Below are 18,802 nucleotides of genomic sequence, written 5' to 3' on the forward strand. Positions count from 1 at the left end.
GCTACTGACTCCACCTGGGCTTGTCACCCTGACCACCTTGCAGCCATGGGCCCTTTCTCTCATGGTGCAAGTAGTGTAAACAGCTTGGAAGCTGATGGGCAGATGCGGGAGGAGGATTCCCCTTTCTTGAAGTGGGAGTTTATATCTTTTTTCTAGAAGTAACAATTTGTAGATTAATGGGCAGGTTGGCATAGAACAGGCCTTAGGAACTTCCATTCTGACTCCTCCAGATTTATGAAAAAAAGTTGAAGTGAAAAGGATAGGGATGGTATTGGCAGAACTTCCTCTCTGTTGAGGGTCATCAGCTCTTGAGGTGTCTAAAGACATGCCAGACTGTCTCTAGGCCTTTCTTTGGTCATCCATCTGGGTATCCTTCCTTCACATGAAGCTTCTTCCTCTCCCTCCTACTTTCATCCACCGTGACATCTCTTGCTGGTATTTCTCTATCTTCTGGCACATGAATGGCCGAGCATCTTACATGAGCACTTCTGTGCATGTGATATCATGCCAATTTGTAGTCTTGTACTTCTACTTCTTTCTGTCTCTTTCCCCTTTTAAGACAGGATGACTATCCAACTGATACTATGATAATAACCAGCTTTGCTCCTATTTTCTAGCATTTGAGAAATATTTTAATTGCTCCTATTAAATCCTTACATTCCCCAGTAGTCTTCAGTATACACCTGTGGGGTGGAGATGTAACTGTGAATCCCCCCGAAAACTAAGTGCCTGATCCAGAGATTAGCATGTTCATGATGGACCAATAATTTGTTTATTACTTATTTATTTATTTAGTTTTAGTACCAGAGATTGAACTCATGACTTCACACTTGCCAAGCAGGCGCTTATGCCACTGAGCTAAATCCCCAGTCTGGGCCTATAATTTATATGCTGCACTGCCAGGTGGCCCTCCCTGAACCACTGGTGGTGTAGTACATGCATGACTGTCCATCACGTGGCATGAGACGGTCGTGCATGTATCTCTGGTGGTACGAGGTGCTCCGTGGGTGGTCAGAAATGTAGCATCAGCAATTTGAACCTGCAGGAATGGGTTGAGTTTGGCCTTATTAGGTCCATGTTTATAACTTTAAGTTAATTTGAATTGCGGGTTTTTGCTGCTTTTCTGTGACCTAGGAAATATTCTGATCTAACATTCAGTACCCTCATGGTGAGTCCAAATGGCTCAACTGCCTTTGGAATCACAATGGAACTGATGTCCTCCAAGAAAAGGTACATGTGGGCCTTGGAAGGAAGGGACAATATTACCAGGACCATCTGTGGATTTTTGTGGGCGTTTACCTCTAGGTTCTCTTTTTCCACACAGAAAGATGAAAAGCCATATCTTAACATCTTTGCTGGTATAAAGATGAGTATAATATGGGCTGAATCTGTTATTGTGTATTTATTTTTTCTTATGATTTAAAAAGAAAACATCTTTGTTTTGGGGATGGAACTCAGGGCCTTGTGCATGCTAGGCAAGTGCTCTACCACTGAGATATGTCCATTCCCCCTTGAAATCATTTTCGTGGGCCTCCACAAAAGACTACTATTCCCTGGACCCAAGACTATGAGGTTTCGGCCCCAGGACAGGAAGACTGTGCCTTTGACCCTGCCTGCCAGGGTTCTGGAGCACTTAACTTCCAGTTTGTGCTGATGAGTTTGGACATAGGAGCTTGTTCTGTGGGCCTGGAGTTCTTTCACCTCAGAGACTCAGCAGAACACTGCATGTACCTGTTACTTATGGCTCCAAGTTTAGGTTTGTGGGGATAGAGATGACAGAGGGAGAGTTTGTTACAGAAAACAAGTGGGATTTTGAGATGGTCCAGGTGACACACTCTGGCATGAGCCACACATCCTCCCTCCAGCCCCTGTGGGGTCCCACAGTTGCCACAAGATGATTGAGCAGGTTTCAGCCAGTTGACTTTTAGTACACTACAGAGGACGAAAGATTGCACTGGATCCACGTGACCTTCAGAGCCTGTGCCTTGCTCCTCTGCTCCCCTGCACCCTAGGTCAGAGACCTGAGAAGACAGAAGCCGCCTTCTGGCCTTGAGAAGGGAGTGGCCAAGGTGTGAATGCTGGTGAAAGGGTCCCCTGGTGAGACTCCAGGACATCCATAGGGGCTGGGAAGAAAAAAGGAATCCTTATGTATATGTACCAATTTCCTGCGATGGATATATTCATTATGTATTAACAACATGTTCTAATAAAGAAACAGGGATAGAAAATGAACAAGAAATGATATGTACATACAGCTCCCTCAACACAAATTGATTGTAATGTATCATAAACTCACACTAACAAAAACATAGGGACAGGGCTGGGGATTTAGCTCAGTGACGTAAGCACCTGCCTTGCAAGCAGGCGGTCGTGAGTTCAATCCCCGGTACCGATAAAAAGAGAAAAAAGAAAAAGAAAAAGGAATAAAATAAAATTAAAAAAAGCATAGGGACTTAAGTCCTGCATCCCTAAGAAATCAAGTTTTTCTAACAACCAGTGCATGAGAAGAGGACCCCAAGCCTCAGATGAGACCCCAGCCTTTTGCACCAGGCTTAGATTTCTGCCTAGGAGACTCTAGGCAGAAGATACCCCTAGACTCTCAAACATGGAAGCAGAGCTGACAGGCACAGGTTACTTTAGGTCCCTGGATTTGGTAATTTGTTACACAGCTCTGAGGACTGTATGCAGGTATGTATCTGTCTCACTTCCATGGTTTGCTTCAGAATTTGGACTTACAATGGAAAGAAGGGGGATGCAAAATGTCAGTCCTCACATCTCCACCAGCAGGAAGCAGGGAAACATTCTCTTAGAAGCAAGCTCCCTCAGTGCTGTCTCAGCTGCCAAGTCTTCATCAAAACCAGATAAGTTGAATAATTAATTCTGTTCTAAGCAGAGAGATGCCATAGATAAAGCCCCATTTTTTTTTTAAATCAAATATGCTTTTCAAAGGCACTGCTTTTCCTTTGATGTGGTTTGCATGCTACTTCCAGCTATTTCCTCTGCATAAAAATGCACAGAGATTTCCATCCTCACCAAAAGGTGGGCCCCCTCGCCTCCTGCCCCTTTTGAGTCACAAGACCTGATTCTGTCCTTTCCAGCAGGCTGGCTTTGGGCTAAATACCCCGAGAAGCAGTTCTGTTTAGGAAGCTGTCCGTTTAGGAGCAGTTAGGAAGAGGCAGAAAAGCTGTTTCCAGAAACAGTTTGAGGTTTGAGATCTGGGTGGTCGAGTTCCAGGGGCATGTGGTGCTCTGGCTGGGGTTGGGTGGGGAGCTGAGGGTGAGAAGTGGCAGTCATTGCCCAGTGTGAGCTGTTTACCTCCCAGTGCCCTGGTACTGATACCCTGCTTCCATATCCCATCCTTTAACCCCCTGCCCACTAGATTACAGGCAGTTTCTTGCTAAGCCTGAGGCCATCTTGACATTTTAAAGACTCATTCTGCCTGCTGGTCTTGTGTCACTGATGCTTGTCTTTGAGCACTCTGATGCCAATTCCCTTGATGGTGGTTTGATAGCCCACATAGTGCCAGGGATATCTGTGTCTTACCTATAGAGGACCAAATTTTGTCCTTTTTATTCTAGGCCATCTTTAACAGCACTAGTAGTATGTGTTAGAGTTTTCTGGAATAGAATATAAGAAAAAGTAGAAGTGGCCTTTTCATTTAAAGGACAGGGAGAGGAGCCTGCAACCACAGTGGTTTGCCTTTCTCCTCTTCTGGGATATGGGGGTGTGGGGTATATGTGACCTTTGACCAGATGTGGTGCTTAGGGCGGGCATTGATGACTTGCGAGAAGCTGATTGGAATTTTCTTCACATGCATCAGAGAAAGGAAGGGGAAGTTGTAATGGGGAAGAAGGAGGAAGTAACCCTCAGGGTAAGCATCCCTGATTTGGTCTTCCACCATGTTGAACTGCTGCTATAATGTCCTGCAATTTATTCTAAGACAAAACTCTTTTAGTCTGTGCTGCTTTTTCTCCTGCATCTTAGAGGCCCAGTTTTCAGGATGGGAATTTTGTGTTAGCTTCATCTGACTGTAGGACAATGAGGTTTTTTTCTGTGTGTGATCACATACATGCCAAGAATATGGTAAAGTTTGTGGCTCTGGTCTCTGGGATTTTACACTGGCCACGCCCCATGGAGCATTGATTGCCATGCAGGGCAGTCACCAGCTTTCCCTGCTGAATACAGTGGCTCACAGTTTAAATGCCTGCGCTGTGTGTGCGCGGAAACACACAAGCCCCAAAGGTCTATGTCTCAGGTGGTTTTTGTTTTTTCTCCTTTTTTGCAGTGTGAGGGGTGAGCCCAGAGCCTCATATTGAACTACTATTCCATCTCTTTTTATTTTGAGACAGAGTACCATTAAGTTGCCTAGGCTGGGCTTGAACTTCTAATCCTCCTGTTTCAGCCTCAGAGTGCTAGGATGATAGGTATATGCCGCCATGCTTAGCTTGATGTTACTTCCCGAGGTCCCAGTTGTCTCTGTATCTTGCTGGTTGCCCACCAGAAGCAGCATGGTGCCAGGAAAGTAGTGAGATTTGGCTCACAAAGGATCCTCATTCAGATCCCACTTGTGCCTCTTTTTCATGTTGTGATATAAAATGAGTCATTGATTTCCCTTACTTGGTTTACTATAAAATAGCAGTTTTATTAGTTTGTTAGACCAGTCATGGCAAAGTATCACATGAGTGTCTTAAATGATGGAGATTTATTTTCTCACAATTCTATAGACCGGAAGTCAGAAACCAAGTTGCCGACAGAGTGTATACCTTCAGAGGGCTATGAGGGAAGGATGTGCCCAGGCCTCTCTCTACATGGTCATCCTGTCCTTTGTCTTCAGTTTGTTTTCCTTCAACTTGTGTCTTTGTGTCCAAATTTCCTTTTTTGATTGAGAATAGCAGTCATGTGATTAGACCCTCTGCAACCTCATTTTAATCTAATTACCTCTTTCAAGACTCTCTGTCCAAATACAGCTACATTCTGATGTCCCAGGAGTTAGGTGATTCTACAGTGCATGCTTTGTGGTGGGGAGGGTCATGGCTTGGCTCAGGACAGGAGTGAGGGTGCTGCCTGTGAGCTGGGGGAGCAGATGCAGTAATGTGAGAGGGAGCACGTCAGAGGCCAACTGTGTTAGTGACCAGAGAGTTTGTGTAGGCAGATGTGTTTTTCTATAATTTTAGAATCAATACCAAGTGTATTTCTTTCCAAGCCTATCCATTTTCTCTGCCTCAGTTTCCCCAGACCTGACTCCTTACCACAGGTTATGGAAACACATCTCTTGAACAGGTCCACTGTGGCTGAGACTGTCTAGAACTGGCTCTTGCACGATCTCTGTCTCTGTCTCTCTCTTTTTTTTCTCTCTCTCTCCTCCTGCTTCCTTTAGAGTCAAGAGAAATCATTTTATAATTGTCAGAGGTATAGAGATGGGTGATAAGTCAGACCTTAACTTTCCTCCTCTGCAGTGTCGTGATAAAGATCTCTTTGGCAGCACTGATAATACGAGGGCCAGTTTGTTTATTATTTCTTTAAACCATGGTTAAGAAAAGGGAAGTGCTGGGTTTTATAGAATAATTACCTTCTTGGTTTTTGCGATTTCTGCCTGGTATAACTCCAAGGAATAAATACGTGTGTATGATAAATTCTGCTTTAAGGGTGACATCCATAGATCTTTATTTATGAAAGTGATAGATATTTGAAGCCAAAGGCTTCAGCCACCTTCCTCCCAACCCCAACCCCAAATAAAAATCAGTTTCTTGTGAAAGAAATACTTTCTTTACTATTCTGAGCATCGAACAAAGACTAGTATTGCTCTGAACACTGGTCCCTAAAGCTTCGCCTGCAGAATGTTAATAGGTTTTTATATATAACCAAATAATGTAGGATGAACTTATGTTCCTTGCTGTAGGGTTTCCAGGAGTCATTTTCTGCTTGTGTGCAGACTTCACCAGTATGTTCACCATGGAATTCTGTCTCTTGAAGCTCATCATACAGGGAACTGTGAGGCTTAGAAAAAAATGAATCACCAAGAGATTTTTGTTCTCACAGAGACCTGCGTGGCGTCTTGGTCCGGTGGGGTAACGGTGTCTGCAGGAAGCACAGAGAATGGTAACATAAACAGTTTTACTGTATTTTGGAGTGCATAAAAACAATGATTCGGCCACAATATACTGTTAGTGTTCTCTAACAAGAATTTTGGTAGTTTGACAGTTGAGGGAAGCGCAGAGGAAGAGAATTCCCTTGTTTCAAGCTGTAGGCCTTGTATTATTCTGACTGGCATATGCTTTCAATTCATAGGGAATACATTCACATGTCCCCAAGGCTGACTGGAGCCATTTTTACTCTACCATTTTATGTGTATCTGTGACATAAATATGCACAAGCATAAAACTGTTTTAAGTTAGACTTCACGCTTTAGGTGTTTCATTTGTCCTGAAACCAAAAACTTGTCAGTTCAAATCCAAATGAAAAATCGATAAAATAAGAAAAAGCTATATTTTGTAACATGGCAGGGAACATTTTCCTGGAAGTAGCCTACCAGCTGCAAGATGCCAGTCTCCTTGCTTCTGTGAGCAGTTCCCTTGAGTCCCGAGCTATACCCCATGAAACCTGCTGGGTGGAGTAAGCTCCTCCTCTGGGGAAGTTCTAGAGCCATCTGAAGACTTCTGTGGCCTCTGTAGAACTCCCTGGAGTCATGTGGTCCGTCCTGGGCTCCGGCGCAGCCTCTGTTTGTGGATCCTGCTCCTGGGTTTCTCCCATTAACCCTCAGCAATGAAAGCAGTGTTGCTTGATGCCCACTCAGCTGTAAAGACAAATGCAAACAAAGGCACTGAAACCCAACAGTAGGGATGCTGGTGTTATTTTTTACAATATCATTTAAATGAAAATATAAAGGTTTAATAAAAATTTAAGACCCCTGAGAACATGTCCTTGGGTCCCGATGGGAGAAGGCCTGTTTCAAGTGAAAGGCTTTGTAGGTTTAAGAGACCATTTACTTCAAAAGCCGGTACAAACCTGGGGCTTGGAACTGTCATTCTCCTTGTCTTTAGGATCCTGTCTATGACCCATGATCCTCAAATGTATAGGCAAACTGAGGCAAGAAGGAACATGGCCTGCCAGCAGAGCCCAAGACAGACTGTGCTTTTTGCTGCAGCATCTATGCTACTCTGTGTCCTCATTTGCCTTGAGGCTGACCGTTTGTCACCCCGAGCTAGCCTGGGCCTGGGCAGCAGGCCGAGCTGGGCTCCCTGAGAGAGAAGGTCATCTATTATGTCAGCATCATCCATATTCTGGCTGATGATCGGGGCGACATTTAATTTTCCCATTATGTGGAGTAATTTAAGATTGTGTTACGAGTATCATTATGGCAACTTCTCAGTCATAAAAACAACATCAGTTATTGCACATTGCCACCTTGTGAGTCTGGGTTAAGCGAGGGTGACTGAAGATAGACACAGACTGCCTGCAGAACTCTCTCTATCAATGCCTGGGGTATATGGAGGTCAGGGGGAGAGGCACCTCTCCAGATCCCAGGTCTCCTCTCCCCTGGGTGCAGCAGCCGCCTTGCTTTAGCTGTGGCTGGCAGGGGGCACTACTTAGTCCCCTAACCTTCCTCTTGGTTTAAGTGACAAATCTCACTTAAGGATACTGCACTCCAGGGGCCTGGGAGGTAGGGTGAAGCCTGGGAGAAAGTTTACTGACCCCACCCCCTCCCATTAGTATGATGGCGGGTGCTTGTGAATTTGGAAAGGGTTAGCTTGCCTCTTGCAGACTATGGGCATCATCAGAACTTGATCTGCTGCGCCTCACCAGGCAACATCACCAGGAGACACCCCATTGGGAAGTACCAGAGTGAAGTGATGTGAAACAGACTGAAGGTCACTGTTGGGACCTGGAGCAAGTACATTAACCTGTCCTCAGCGGGGCTTGGGGGCTGCAGGGCCCACAGTGCCTGCAATTGCTAGTATCTGTCCAGATCTGCCTTGCATAGGACTTTAGTGTGTCATTCTAGTGTTCACCTTGGGAGCTGGCAGCCCTCCCAAGGCATTCCAGTTGTTCCTTTGGCGATGTGTTTCTGCTGGGGCTCTGGAGACATCAGCAGCCATCTGTTGTTTCCCCCAGCCTGGAACAGTAAACCACAGTGAACAGCATCTGGATTTCATTTCTGAAACAACATACACACATACTGTTTTCAGAGCTCAATGTAAGTTGTGTTACAGACCTGCTTTCCCCCTGCTGCTTCCTGTCTCCCTGCTTTCTTTTCATTTAATCTCTTTCCATTCTGGAAAGTGCTATTCTTTTCAGCTCCTGATTCTTTGTGTGCCTTTTCAGAAAAGGTGGAAATTGCTCTTTTTATTTTCAACCAGGGACTGGCCCCAAAACATATATAATAATGGTCATAATAGTGCTGATATTAATTCACTGTAAGGCAGTGGCCATTTCCAGATCTGTGGCTCTGAGTGGGTTTTGGCTCCTGCTTCCTGCTGTCTGCGCTTGACTCTTTGTATGGAGCTGGATTAGGAGAAGCAGAGGGAGATGGAGAAGGAGGATCAGGAAAAGGGCTCAGGGGAGAGAGGTGAAGGAAGGGGACATTCTTGTAGCTAGGGAAGGAGTCCATGTGTTTGGTGCCTTGACACTTGGCAGCTGCAAGGGGGCACAGCAAAGCTGAGATATCCAAAGCCCCAGCGACCCACCTGCAGCACTGTGGTGGGCTAGGGAGGAGGGTTACACATTGGGCCCTCAGAGCTGTGACAAGAAGTCAGAAACTACTTATACCAGTCACATTTACTTTGGAAAGTGAGTGTACTCTCACTTGGCCCTGTCATTGGCTACCAGGATGGAATAAGGTCCTGTGAATAGAAAGCATTGCTTATTTAAAAAAAAAATAGCCTCAGAAATGTCAGAAGAGTATCAAGTCAAAAAGAATGGACTAGGGGGCTGGGGATTTAGCTGAGTGTCATAAGCACCTGCCTTGCAAGCAGGTGGTGGTGAGTTCGATCCCTGGTACTGATAAAAACTGAAAAAGACAAAAAAAAAAAAAAAAAAAAAAAAAAAGAATGGACTAGAAGGAAGGGGTCTTGGTCCCTCCTGCACAGGCTGGTGCTGTGTTTGTGGAAGGTAAAGAGCTTCAGCATGCCTCTGCCTACTGGGTAGGTGCCAGAGAGCACATAGGACTCCTGGGAAGAGATGTGGTGGTAGCCCAGCTGGCCAGGGTCCACTTTGTCCAGCAGACACCTCCTGACTTCCCCCACTACCATGGATGTTATGATGAAGCCACCGAAGCAGGCTGGTGTCTCCCTCTGGGGTTGGCCCTTGATTTTACCAGGACAAATTTTTCTGTTTGCTTTACCAGCTTTTGAGTGTGAAGACTGAGGAATTTGGGGAAGCCCCTCAAAGAGTCTGAAAGGAACCTCCAGGGGCAAGTGCCTGGGGTCAAGGCAGGTGGAGGGTATGGCCAAGTATGGGGCTATAGAAGGAACTGTCCAGGCAGCCCTCAGAAGATTCTGCAGCACCCGTATCGCATACCTGGTCCCCGCCTTAAAAATTAAAACATATGGAGCAGGGATATAGCTCAGTGGCACAGCACCTGCCTGGCAAGCATGAGGTCCTGAGTTCAATTCCCAGTGCAAAAACAAACAAACAAAAAAATTAACACTTATAAATTATACATGTTAATGAGGTTCAGTGTGCTGTGCCCACTCCTGCACACAGTGGGCATTGGTTAAATACATTCCTCCCTGTCTACTGCCTGCCCCACCCCTTAACTCCTGGTAATCTCTATTCTAATTTCAGACTGACTTTCTTTTTTGTTTCCAAATATGAGAGCGAGAGAGCATGTGATACTTGTCTCGCTGTGTCTGGCTTTTATAGTTTAACATAATGTCTTCCACTTTTATCCAATTTTCTGCAGATGTCAGGAATTCATTTTTTGTTGGCCGAATAAGTCCTTTTTGTACATATACGCCATATTTTCTTTACCCGTCCATCTGCTTGATGGGGCAGCGGACTCCATGCTTTAGCTATTTTGCATGCTGCCTCCATAAATACGAGGTCCCTGCCTTTCTGAGGGCTAAATGTTTGGTGAAGCACGTGGTGGTGGTTGGTGCAGGTAGTGGGGGACATGGTGGCCTATGCTGTATCCTGGTCTAGCTTTTAAAAGAGCAACTTTTAAAGGACAGCAAGGTGGGACCTTCTTAGTGTCCTTCCCCCATCCTTCCAAAAGCACCAATATAAATCAGTACAACCAACAGATAATTGACTGAAAAAGTGGCAGAAAGATCCAAAGGGGAAGGAGACATTGATGTTTGCTCTTCCCTAATTTCCAAGCTTTTGCTTAAGCACCACTTTCCCAGGGAGGCCGCCCTGTGCATCTCAATCCATGGAACACATGGTCTTAACATTCAGTCTCAGGCTTGTTTGTGTGAAATTCTGATGTCTCCTGGCACCAAGCGACTGTGGGAGGAAGGCTATAGCCTATAAATGTGACTTATTTTTCTTCTTAATAGTATCATTACCTGAACATTTTACTTTTTAGTCCATTGTTGGTTAGCTTATTAGGCTTGGTTAGTTTATTATGGCCTCTAAGAAAAAATTCATGAGACTACTGGACTTGTCTCTTTTTGTATCCCTAGGACCTCGAACAGCCCTGGTAGATGGTTGATGCATTAAAAATTTACTTAATATAAGAGAGCAGGCTGGCTTTCTGAGAGAAAGTGTCACAACAGTGAAAAGAGGCTGTTTCCTGCATTGCTGTGTAATAACTCTGGGAGCATTGGGGTCCTGTGCATCCTGAATCTTTCGAAAGTGGGGTTTCTTAGCCTTGGCATTGTTGCTATTTAGTATGGCTGTGCTTTGCTGCAGGTCTATCCTGTGCATTGTGGGGTGCTGAACAGCATCTTTCATCTCTATCCATGAGAGACACCAGCAGAGCCGTCCACAAAATGCCCATTGTCCAGTGTCTAAGGGAAAGATGTAGACTGCCAGTTGGTTGAAAACCACTACCCTAAATTAAAACTAGGATCCCTACCAGCTACATCTCCTTTTACAGAATGGGCCCCGTTGAATATGCAATTGCAGCTCGATACCTACGAAGGCTGTACATTTCTCCTATAATGAAGTGGCTCCCTGTCTACATCTTTCGCCCTGCTCTGCATCAATCACATTATAAGAGGCAGAAAGACAAAGGAAGGAAAGTCGGCAGACGCACATTCGTAGTGAGATGCATTTTTTATGGTGCTACAGCTCCTCAGATGTCAGCAGGAGACATGGAATTAGAAATAATTAAAGCACATAAACAAACAGGGGGGCGAGGCTCTGTGGCCTGTGGCACATCACACAGACACCAGCTGTCGCTGGGGGGTGGCTGGAGGGTTTCTGCTGGGGCGAGGGTGGGGGGCTGGCTTGTGCAGAGCTCTTTTGTGCTCAGGCTTCTGTCCATCTGTGGTGCCGGCTTTGACCGTGACGCGGCATGGAGGCTGCCCCTGTGTGACAGGATAGTGAGTCTCAGGCTTTGCAGAAGGCCTGAAGGCGGGGTGAGTGGCTTCAGACGGGGCTTGGGGCTGCTTTCGTACTTTTTAATGAAGGTGAAATGAAGTGTTGGCACCCTTATTAAAGTGCACTGCAAAGGGTTGGGATGATACCAATGCTGCAGACAAGCAAGAAGACTGAAGGAAGGGCTTGGGTCTTCAGTGTTAACATTTACAGTAACGGGGGGGGCAGATAGGCTGAAGGGAGTAGAGGGCATTAGGAAGAAAAAGAGGAATCTGAATATGTAATGTATGGATACAAATTCCCTATTATGTACAGTGTACCAATAAGCAATAAGAAATTTTAAAAAAACATTTAACAAACATTTTTAGTAAAACCTCAGTTCGTGAATGTTTTTGTTTGCAAATAATTCAGTTCACAAGCAGGCATTCAAGCAAAATTTTGCTTCTCTTCACAAACTCTGTATTGGGTGACAAACATGACCACAGTCATCTTCACCAGAAGACACAAATGCAGCCATCTTTCAAAACAAGCTAACGTTTATAAACTGAGGTTCCAATGTTAGTTGTAAAGAAATAATAAAATAAGCTTTCTGAATCTTAGTTTCTTTCTTACCCCTGGTTATCATGGCCATAAGAAAGCAAGAAGGGGCTGGGGATTTGGCTCAGTGGTGTAAGCGCCTGCTTGACAAGCGCGAGGTTGTGAGTTCGATCCCCAGTACCAAAAAAAAAAAAAAAAAAAAAAAAAAAAAGCAAGAAGGGGTATGTGCATGTAGTGTGGTGTGGGTATGGGAGTGTATGTGTGTATATATGTTTGTGGGATGTGTGTAGTACATATACGTGTACATATATGTGGTTGTGTGGTATGTAATACTACATATGTATTTTGCATGTGTGTGTGACTTGAATATGTATATTTGTGTGAGTGTGTGTGTGTGTGTGTGTGTGTAAGACACAGCCTGGCACACTTGTTCTGAAATTGCTTCATGTAAGAAACCCAAGAAAACATTGTTCCTAGTTTCTTATAAATGGCTGCATTGCTATGGTTGATTGTAAGCTTTCTGTCTCGTAGTAGTGTCACATATTTAAAATGGGAACTCCTGTTTGTTTGGGACTGTTTTTCCCCAGTGCTACAATCTGTGTTTGTATCCCATCAAAATGCATTTATTGAAATCCCAGCCACCAACATGGCTTTAGGATATGGGGCTTTGGTGGTGGGGTGTTTAGGTCATGAAGGTGCTGTCCTCATTGAGCATGAGCAGTGCCCTAACAAAAGACACCTGAGACTCTTCACTCCTTCCACCGTGTAAGAACACAGACAGAGATGCCATTTATGAATAAGCAAGTGGCCCTCACCAAATGTGAGATCTGCAGGTGCCCCAGCTTCAGAATGGTGATCGATTTCTGTTGTTCTAGTTTATGGTTTCTCCTACTATCCTGGGTAGACCAAGACACCTCATTTTTAAGAAGTATCTGTTGTCGTTTGCCATCAAGATGCTGCATACATCTGCTCTTAGTTTTGAGGTCATTGGGGGATGGTGGAGATGCCTGTAGACTTGGTAGAGTCCCACCCTGCCTGCTCCAATTGAGATTAAGTGTGCCATTGTTAGTCAGCAAGGCTGGGCTGGCCTCCAGTGTCATTGGGAGAGAAGCTCATGGCCCATCGTGGCTAACTGGAATGGAGTTCCTAAGATGGACTTTTAAAGTCACAGCTAATATTTCTTAAATAAATACCAAGGGTAAAAGCTTTGCTTAGGTAATGTGAGTCAGTCAAATAAACCAGTTAAGACAGCATGGAAGGGTGACCTGGTTGCAGTAAGATGTTCCAACATAGCTCTTAGTGGATGTTCTTTGCACCTTTCACTGTTTGGGTCTCCTCCTTTGATCTCATGAGGAGTACAAAGATGGCAGCTTTCTGAACATGCTGACCTTGTGTCCTGTCCTTAGGCTGCCATCGACATGACCTAGCCACAAAGACATCTTTGAATATCCACTGTATACTGTACCCAGCAGTGATGAGTGTGTAGTGAGATTTGGTGTGCAGGTCCCAATCTTCCCCAGGGTGTGTGTATGTTCCACTTTTAGGATTAGCACCAACTCCTTAGATATTGTTTTTGGGAACCCTGGAAACCCTCTATGCCCAAAGCTTGTCATCTTTTTAATGATCTGTCCTGGCCTGAAAACTGGGTTGGCCTGGACACCAACTCAGCCTCGGTATTCTTAGAAGACATAGGCCAGTGGCTTCAGGTGCCTCTGGGCCAGAGGGATCTGGGGGCTGAATGGAGTGGAGGTGCTTTAGTGACACTACTGCTTCTTGTTTCAGGGTGCAGCAGAAGACCCCCAAATGGCCCTGGCACTGAATTTAGACCCTACGTTGATGAAGAAGAAGTCAGATCCCGAGGGCCCAATGCTGCTGGTCCCCGAAAGCGAGCTCTCCATCCGGATAGGTAGTGCTGGGCAGCTTTCACGCAAGCTCTCTGCCACAGATGCTGAGCTGAGCCAGACAGCACACGCTGGGGCTGGTGGGAGAAGGATGGGGGAGATGTCGGGTGCTCTGCCAACCTCTCCTACTGCTGCCTACAGCTAAACCAGTGCTCTGGCCAGGAGCTTTTGTTTCTCATCTGCTCTCAGAAACACTTGCTTAGTGTCCACTCGCTTAAGTGTAATGACACCTTTTGATCCTCTTTCCAAACTGGTCAGGTGGACAGGGTCACTCTGATGGGGATGAGGCCAATCTGGATTAGAGAGTACGGCCATTTGTCTCTTTATCTTGCCTCTCTGATGAGCTGAGTGCCCTTTATAATTCTGTGTCCAGAGGATTGCCCCTCTTCCCTCTAGCTCTATGGCACTGTCACTGAGGACATCTGGCTCCTTCAGACACTAGGTAGCATCAGAAGAGTCACACAGCTGTCTTTTCCTTGAATTTGTGTAGGAAGTCCTAATTTGAGGTCCCTTTGCTCTCCCACTTGTGTAGAGGAAGCCTATAGGAATAGAAACCATGCAGATGATGGTGAGATCAGGCTCTTCCCTGCTTACTTGGTACTATCTTTTCTTTTTTCTCTTTTTGGTCTTTTTGAGATTAGGGTCTCGCTATGCAGTTAGTCTGGCTTTGGGTTCACTTTGTAGCCCAGGCTGGTCTTGAACTTGCAACGATCCTCCTGCCTCAGCCTCCGAGTGCTGGGATTACAAGAGTGTACCACCATGTCCAGCTTGGTGTTGTCTTTTGGTAAAACAAGTCAGTGACTGTTCACCATCTTCACAGGAGTGAAGGAAACACCGTTGCTTTTCTTGTGTCATTTTGGCATTTTAATTGGATATATTTGCTGTCTCTAGGCTGAGTGTATCTCTAATCCTTGGGGAGAGTTACAGCCAAGCCACAGCTCAAACTCAATGATCTATGTTCAGATTCTGCCCTCTGTACATTACTCACAGAGAATGCAGATATCTGCTCCATACCCATTAATCCTCACTGTCCCCCATGACTTCCCATGTGGGCTGAAACCAGGAAATAAAAATACCACATACCAGCCTCAAACCACATACTGCCCACTGCCTGCAGTCACAGATCTTGTTCCTGTTTGAAGCAGAACAGCTGAGCTAGTGCCTACTGTGCTTCTTTCCCCTGAGTGTTGTCAAGGCCTCTTCCTAGGGGTGCAGGGGATGGGCACTATTTTCCCACAAATCTTGCCATTTTCCATGCTGAGTCCTGGACTCATGGGCCTTCCAGTGGATTCTACTAGCGATTCTGTGTTTGGTCTTCCATGTGCCCTTTGGAAGATGTTATGGTTTTGATTCTGAGCCTTCTCTAGGATGGCAGAGTTGGCCAGACTTTATTCTGTCCATTTGTTTACCTTTAAAGCCACCGAAGTGGGTACAGGGAAGAGATTCAGTGTCTGTCCATCAAAAGAAATAGAAAGTGGCAATCCTTTCACTGGGCTTTTTCCAACTGCAAGGATAGGGCTGGGAGTTGGCTCTGCAGGAGGGCTTGGGGGGTGCTGGGTCTTTTTGGCCAATCTGGGGTTAAGCCAGGAGAGTGTAGGAGGAAGCTGCTGGTCCCGCCCTGAAGTACTAGGGTGCACCAAGTGGTTACCAGGTTACTAAGCAACCCTCTTAGCTGTTGCTAACTGCTCAGATCCATCTTGGCTCTTTGGTAGCGAGAAGATGGTTTGCTGAGCCCGGGAGTGCCCAGCCATCTTGTCTCACCTGGGCACACCTGTGGTGTCAGGCGTCTGAGGACTCTTCAAACTGATAATGGATATTTGATGATTGGCCTTGTACGGATCCAGCCTGAATATGAATTCTTTGTACCATCTGGATTTGCCCTTAAGCTTGCTGTAACCAGAGCAAGGAGATTGGTTTAATAGGTGTTTAGTAAGGAACATCAGCCTTTAAAAAATAATATTGGTGCAGCCGTTATCATGTCCCATAATTGGTTCAGCAAGAGGAGGCAGAAAAGCCACGCGGCGGGAGAGAAGTACAGCTGCCCTGAGCTCAGCAGCAGCTGAGCTGGGAAAGCATTTATGAGATTCTTTCTTATTTATGTTTTGTGCCAAATGTTTTACAATATCAGCTATTCTCAAGGCTTTGGATATTTAGCTAGGTCAGAAGTTCTTTTAAAACTATCAGTCTCTCTTTCTATCCCTCTGCCTCCTCAACATCCATACCAACCGGCTTTCCTTTAATTCAGATATAATAATCACAGTTTAGTCTCCTATCTTGGCCGTAGACACTATGTCTGGTTTCTTATGTATCCTTCTAGAAGTATGTTTATACAACCATACTAGACCCATTGTTTTGGTTTTTTGGTACCGGGGATCGAACTCACGACTTCATGCTTGCCAAGCAGGCGCTTATACCACTGAGCTAAATCCCTGGCCCCCGACCCATTGTTTTGTAGCTTGAGGTTTTTTCACTTAAAAATACGTTTTTGTGATTGTCTGGGACACTTCTAGATCATCCATCTCATTCTGTGTGTGTGTGTGGTACTGGAAATTGAACTCAGGACCCAGAGCTTTTACGTTAACCTACATCCCCAGCCCTTTCTAACATTTTAAAATTTTGAAACAGAATTTCACTAAGTCACTAACCAAGCTAAGCTCAAACTTGTGATTCTCCTGCCTCAGCCTCCTAGATTGCTGGGGTTACAGGTTAGTTGGGATTATACTACTATGCCCAGTTCATTCCAGCAATTATTAGCTGTGATGTTACATCGTTGAGAATCCTTTGGATAAATTCCAGTCTTTCGCTATTCAGGATGCAGCAGGAGGGCAATGTAGGATGCACATCGCTGTACAAGTATCTTGTTGAGTACATTCTAGAAATTAGGCTGGGGGTTGCCTACATGTTTGGTCTCTGTATGTGCGTATACCTGCTTTGGGAAGGCAAAGGGCTATATTCTCCAGATGGCTCTATGGCTCCAATGTGCTCTCAGTCTTGGCTTCTCTGCCTCACCTTCCTCCATTCTGCCAAGCAGAACTTTTTTTTTCCTCCCTGCACTGGTACCCTTCCCAAAGAGAAGTTGCTTTGCTCCTTCCTGGCTGTGGCCTGTTACCTGGGTTTCTTCAGTGAAAGTATGGGCCTGAATCAGAGTAGCTATTAAAATGTGTCATGCCAAATTTTGTGCATGAAGAACAGAGGGTTCAACGCTAATACTCATAATTGCCAGGAGCTCTTTGGTATCACGGATGTTAAAGAAAGCAAGCAGCTAATGTGTACATATTCTCCTGAACAGAGCTCAGTGCAGACAGCATGAGACTGGCTCATGGGCCTGATGCCAGACACATACAGTTTGTAGAGTTTTGGCTTCTGAAGAGTCTTGTATTAGCCTTAGCATTCAAATAGCCCTTTCCTTCTTCTTTTTTTTTTTTCTTTCCTTTAAAAAAATAGTCCCAATTTTCTGAGCTAGGTAGTTATTTCAAGTTATTAATGTGGCTTGGACTAGAGACAGTTTGGCATGTATAGCATGCATTTGCTCAGGCTGTCATAACAAAAGCCCACGCACTGGGAGGCCTGAGGAGCAGAAATTTGTCCTCTCACAACTCTAGAGGCTGGGCACGTGAGATCAAGTTGCTGGCAGGGCTGTTTTTCAGAGGTTTCTTTCTTTGGTTTGCAGAGTCTGGCTTCTCCCTGAGGCTTGATGTGGTCGTCTCTCTATATGGCTGTGTGCCAATTTCCTTTTCTTATAAGGACACCAGCCCCTTGGGATTAGGATCTCACTTTAACTGAGTTACCAGGATCCTGTCTCCATATCTGTTTGCTTTCTACAATACTGAGCATTGGGACCTCAACATATAAACTCAGGTAGTGGGAAGAAAGTCTCAATTCAGTCCATCACATTGCTGAACCATATTTTTTAAAGTGTCTTCTTCCCACGGATGGTCATTGATCTAAAAACAGAGACCCAGGTAGCGAGGAGGCTACTTCTTTTTGAGTTCCTCACTGTGTAGTGGTTTAGATTTAAAGTGTTCCCCAGAAGTCTCTCAGGTGTGAAAGTCAATCAGATTGTGAGAAGCTATTCTTATTGGTGCATCCATCTGCTGATGAGTTCATAACTGGATGTACTGTTAGGAGGTGAGTCGCTGAGGATGTGACCTGGAAGGGTATGGTCTGGTCTCTGGCTCCTCCTTTTTCTCCCTGCTTCCTGCTTTCATGGGCTTAGTTACCAGCTTTTCGCTGCCAGGCTCTTCTACTATGTCTTTTTACCTTGGAGCCAGCCAAGCCATGACCTGAAAATGTGAGGGAAAACAAACTTTTCCTCCTTTACGCTATGAGTACCGGGTACTTTGTCCCAGATAAGGAAGTGACTAAGACACACTTTCTAGCTTCTTGTTAGCCTCCCACTTGGATGGGCTGGGCATGCTGAGGAAGCAGGATGGAACAAGGTAGGATGAAGTTGAAATGTTACTCAAATAGCAAGCAACCAGGAGGAAGTCCAAAGGATTTGAGTCTGACTATGTGAGACCCCTGGCAGGCGTATATCCTAAGCAAATGAAATGCAACGGGACCCTAGGTTCTCTACTCTCACTGTCCCTGGCATGCTGTACTCTAGCATCTTTGGGGTGATTAATATGAATACATATTTGAGTGTATAGAAGTGCTCTTCTGCCTGAATGTGTTTCTTGCTGTGACCACCAAAAAAGTATTACAAACTGGGTGGCTTCCAAACATGGTTGGAAATGTATTCTCTCCCAGGCCTGGGGGATAGAAGTTTTTGAATCAAGCCCTCTAAAGGCTTGAGAGGTGAAGCCCTCTTTCCCTTTGCTAACTTTGGATCCAGCAGTCCTTGGTTTGTAACTGCATTACTCCAAGTACCACTGCTGCTATAA

General features: G+C 45.2%; 1 protein-coding gene across 5 annotated transcripts in view; it reads left to right on the forward strand.

The window, feature by feature from the left end:
• The window catches only part of Slc39a11 (solute carrier family 39 member 11), a 379,584-nt gene that overhangs the window by 111,477 nt on the left and 249,305 nt on the right, over positions 1-18,802 (forward strand). For all 5 annotated transcript variants that reach the window (XM_063258751.1, XM_063258748.1, XM_003478772.5 and 2 more), the window contains one exon: positions 13,801-13,924. In XM_063258751.1, the coding sequence (XP_063114821.1) occupies positions 13,801-13,924 (124 nt within the window). The remainder of the gene's footprint in view (positions 1-13,800; positions 13,925-18,802) is intronic.

The sequence above is a fragment of the Cavia porcellus genome, unplaced genomic scaffold (assembly GCF_034190915.1).
Source record: "Cavia porcellus strain 051 isolate PalLab524CR breed Dunkin Hartley unplaced genomic scaffold, mCavPor4.1 scaffold_12, whole genome shotgun sequence".
NCBI lineage: Eukaryota > Metazoa > Chordata > Mammalia > Rodentia > Caviidae > Cavia > Cavia porcellus.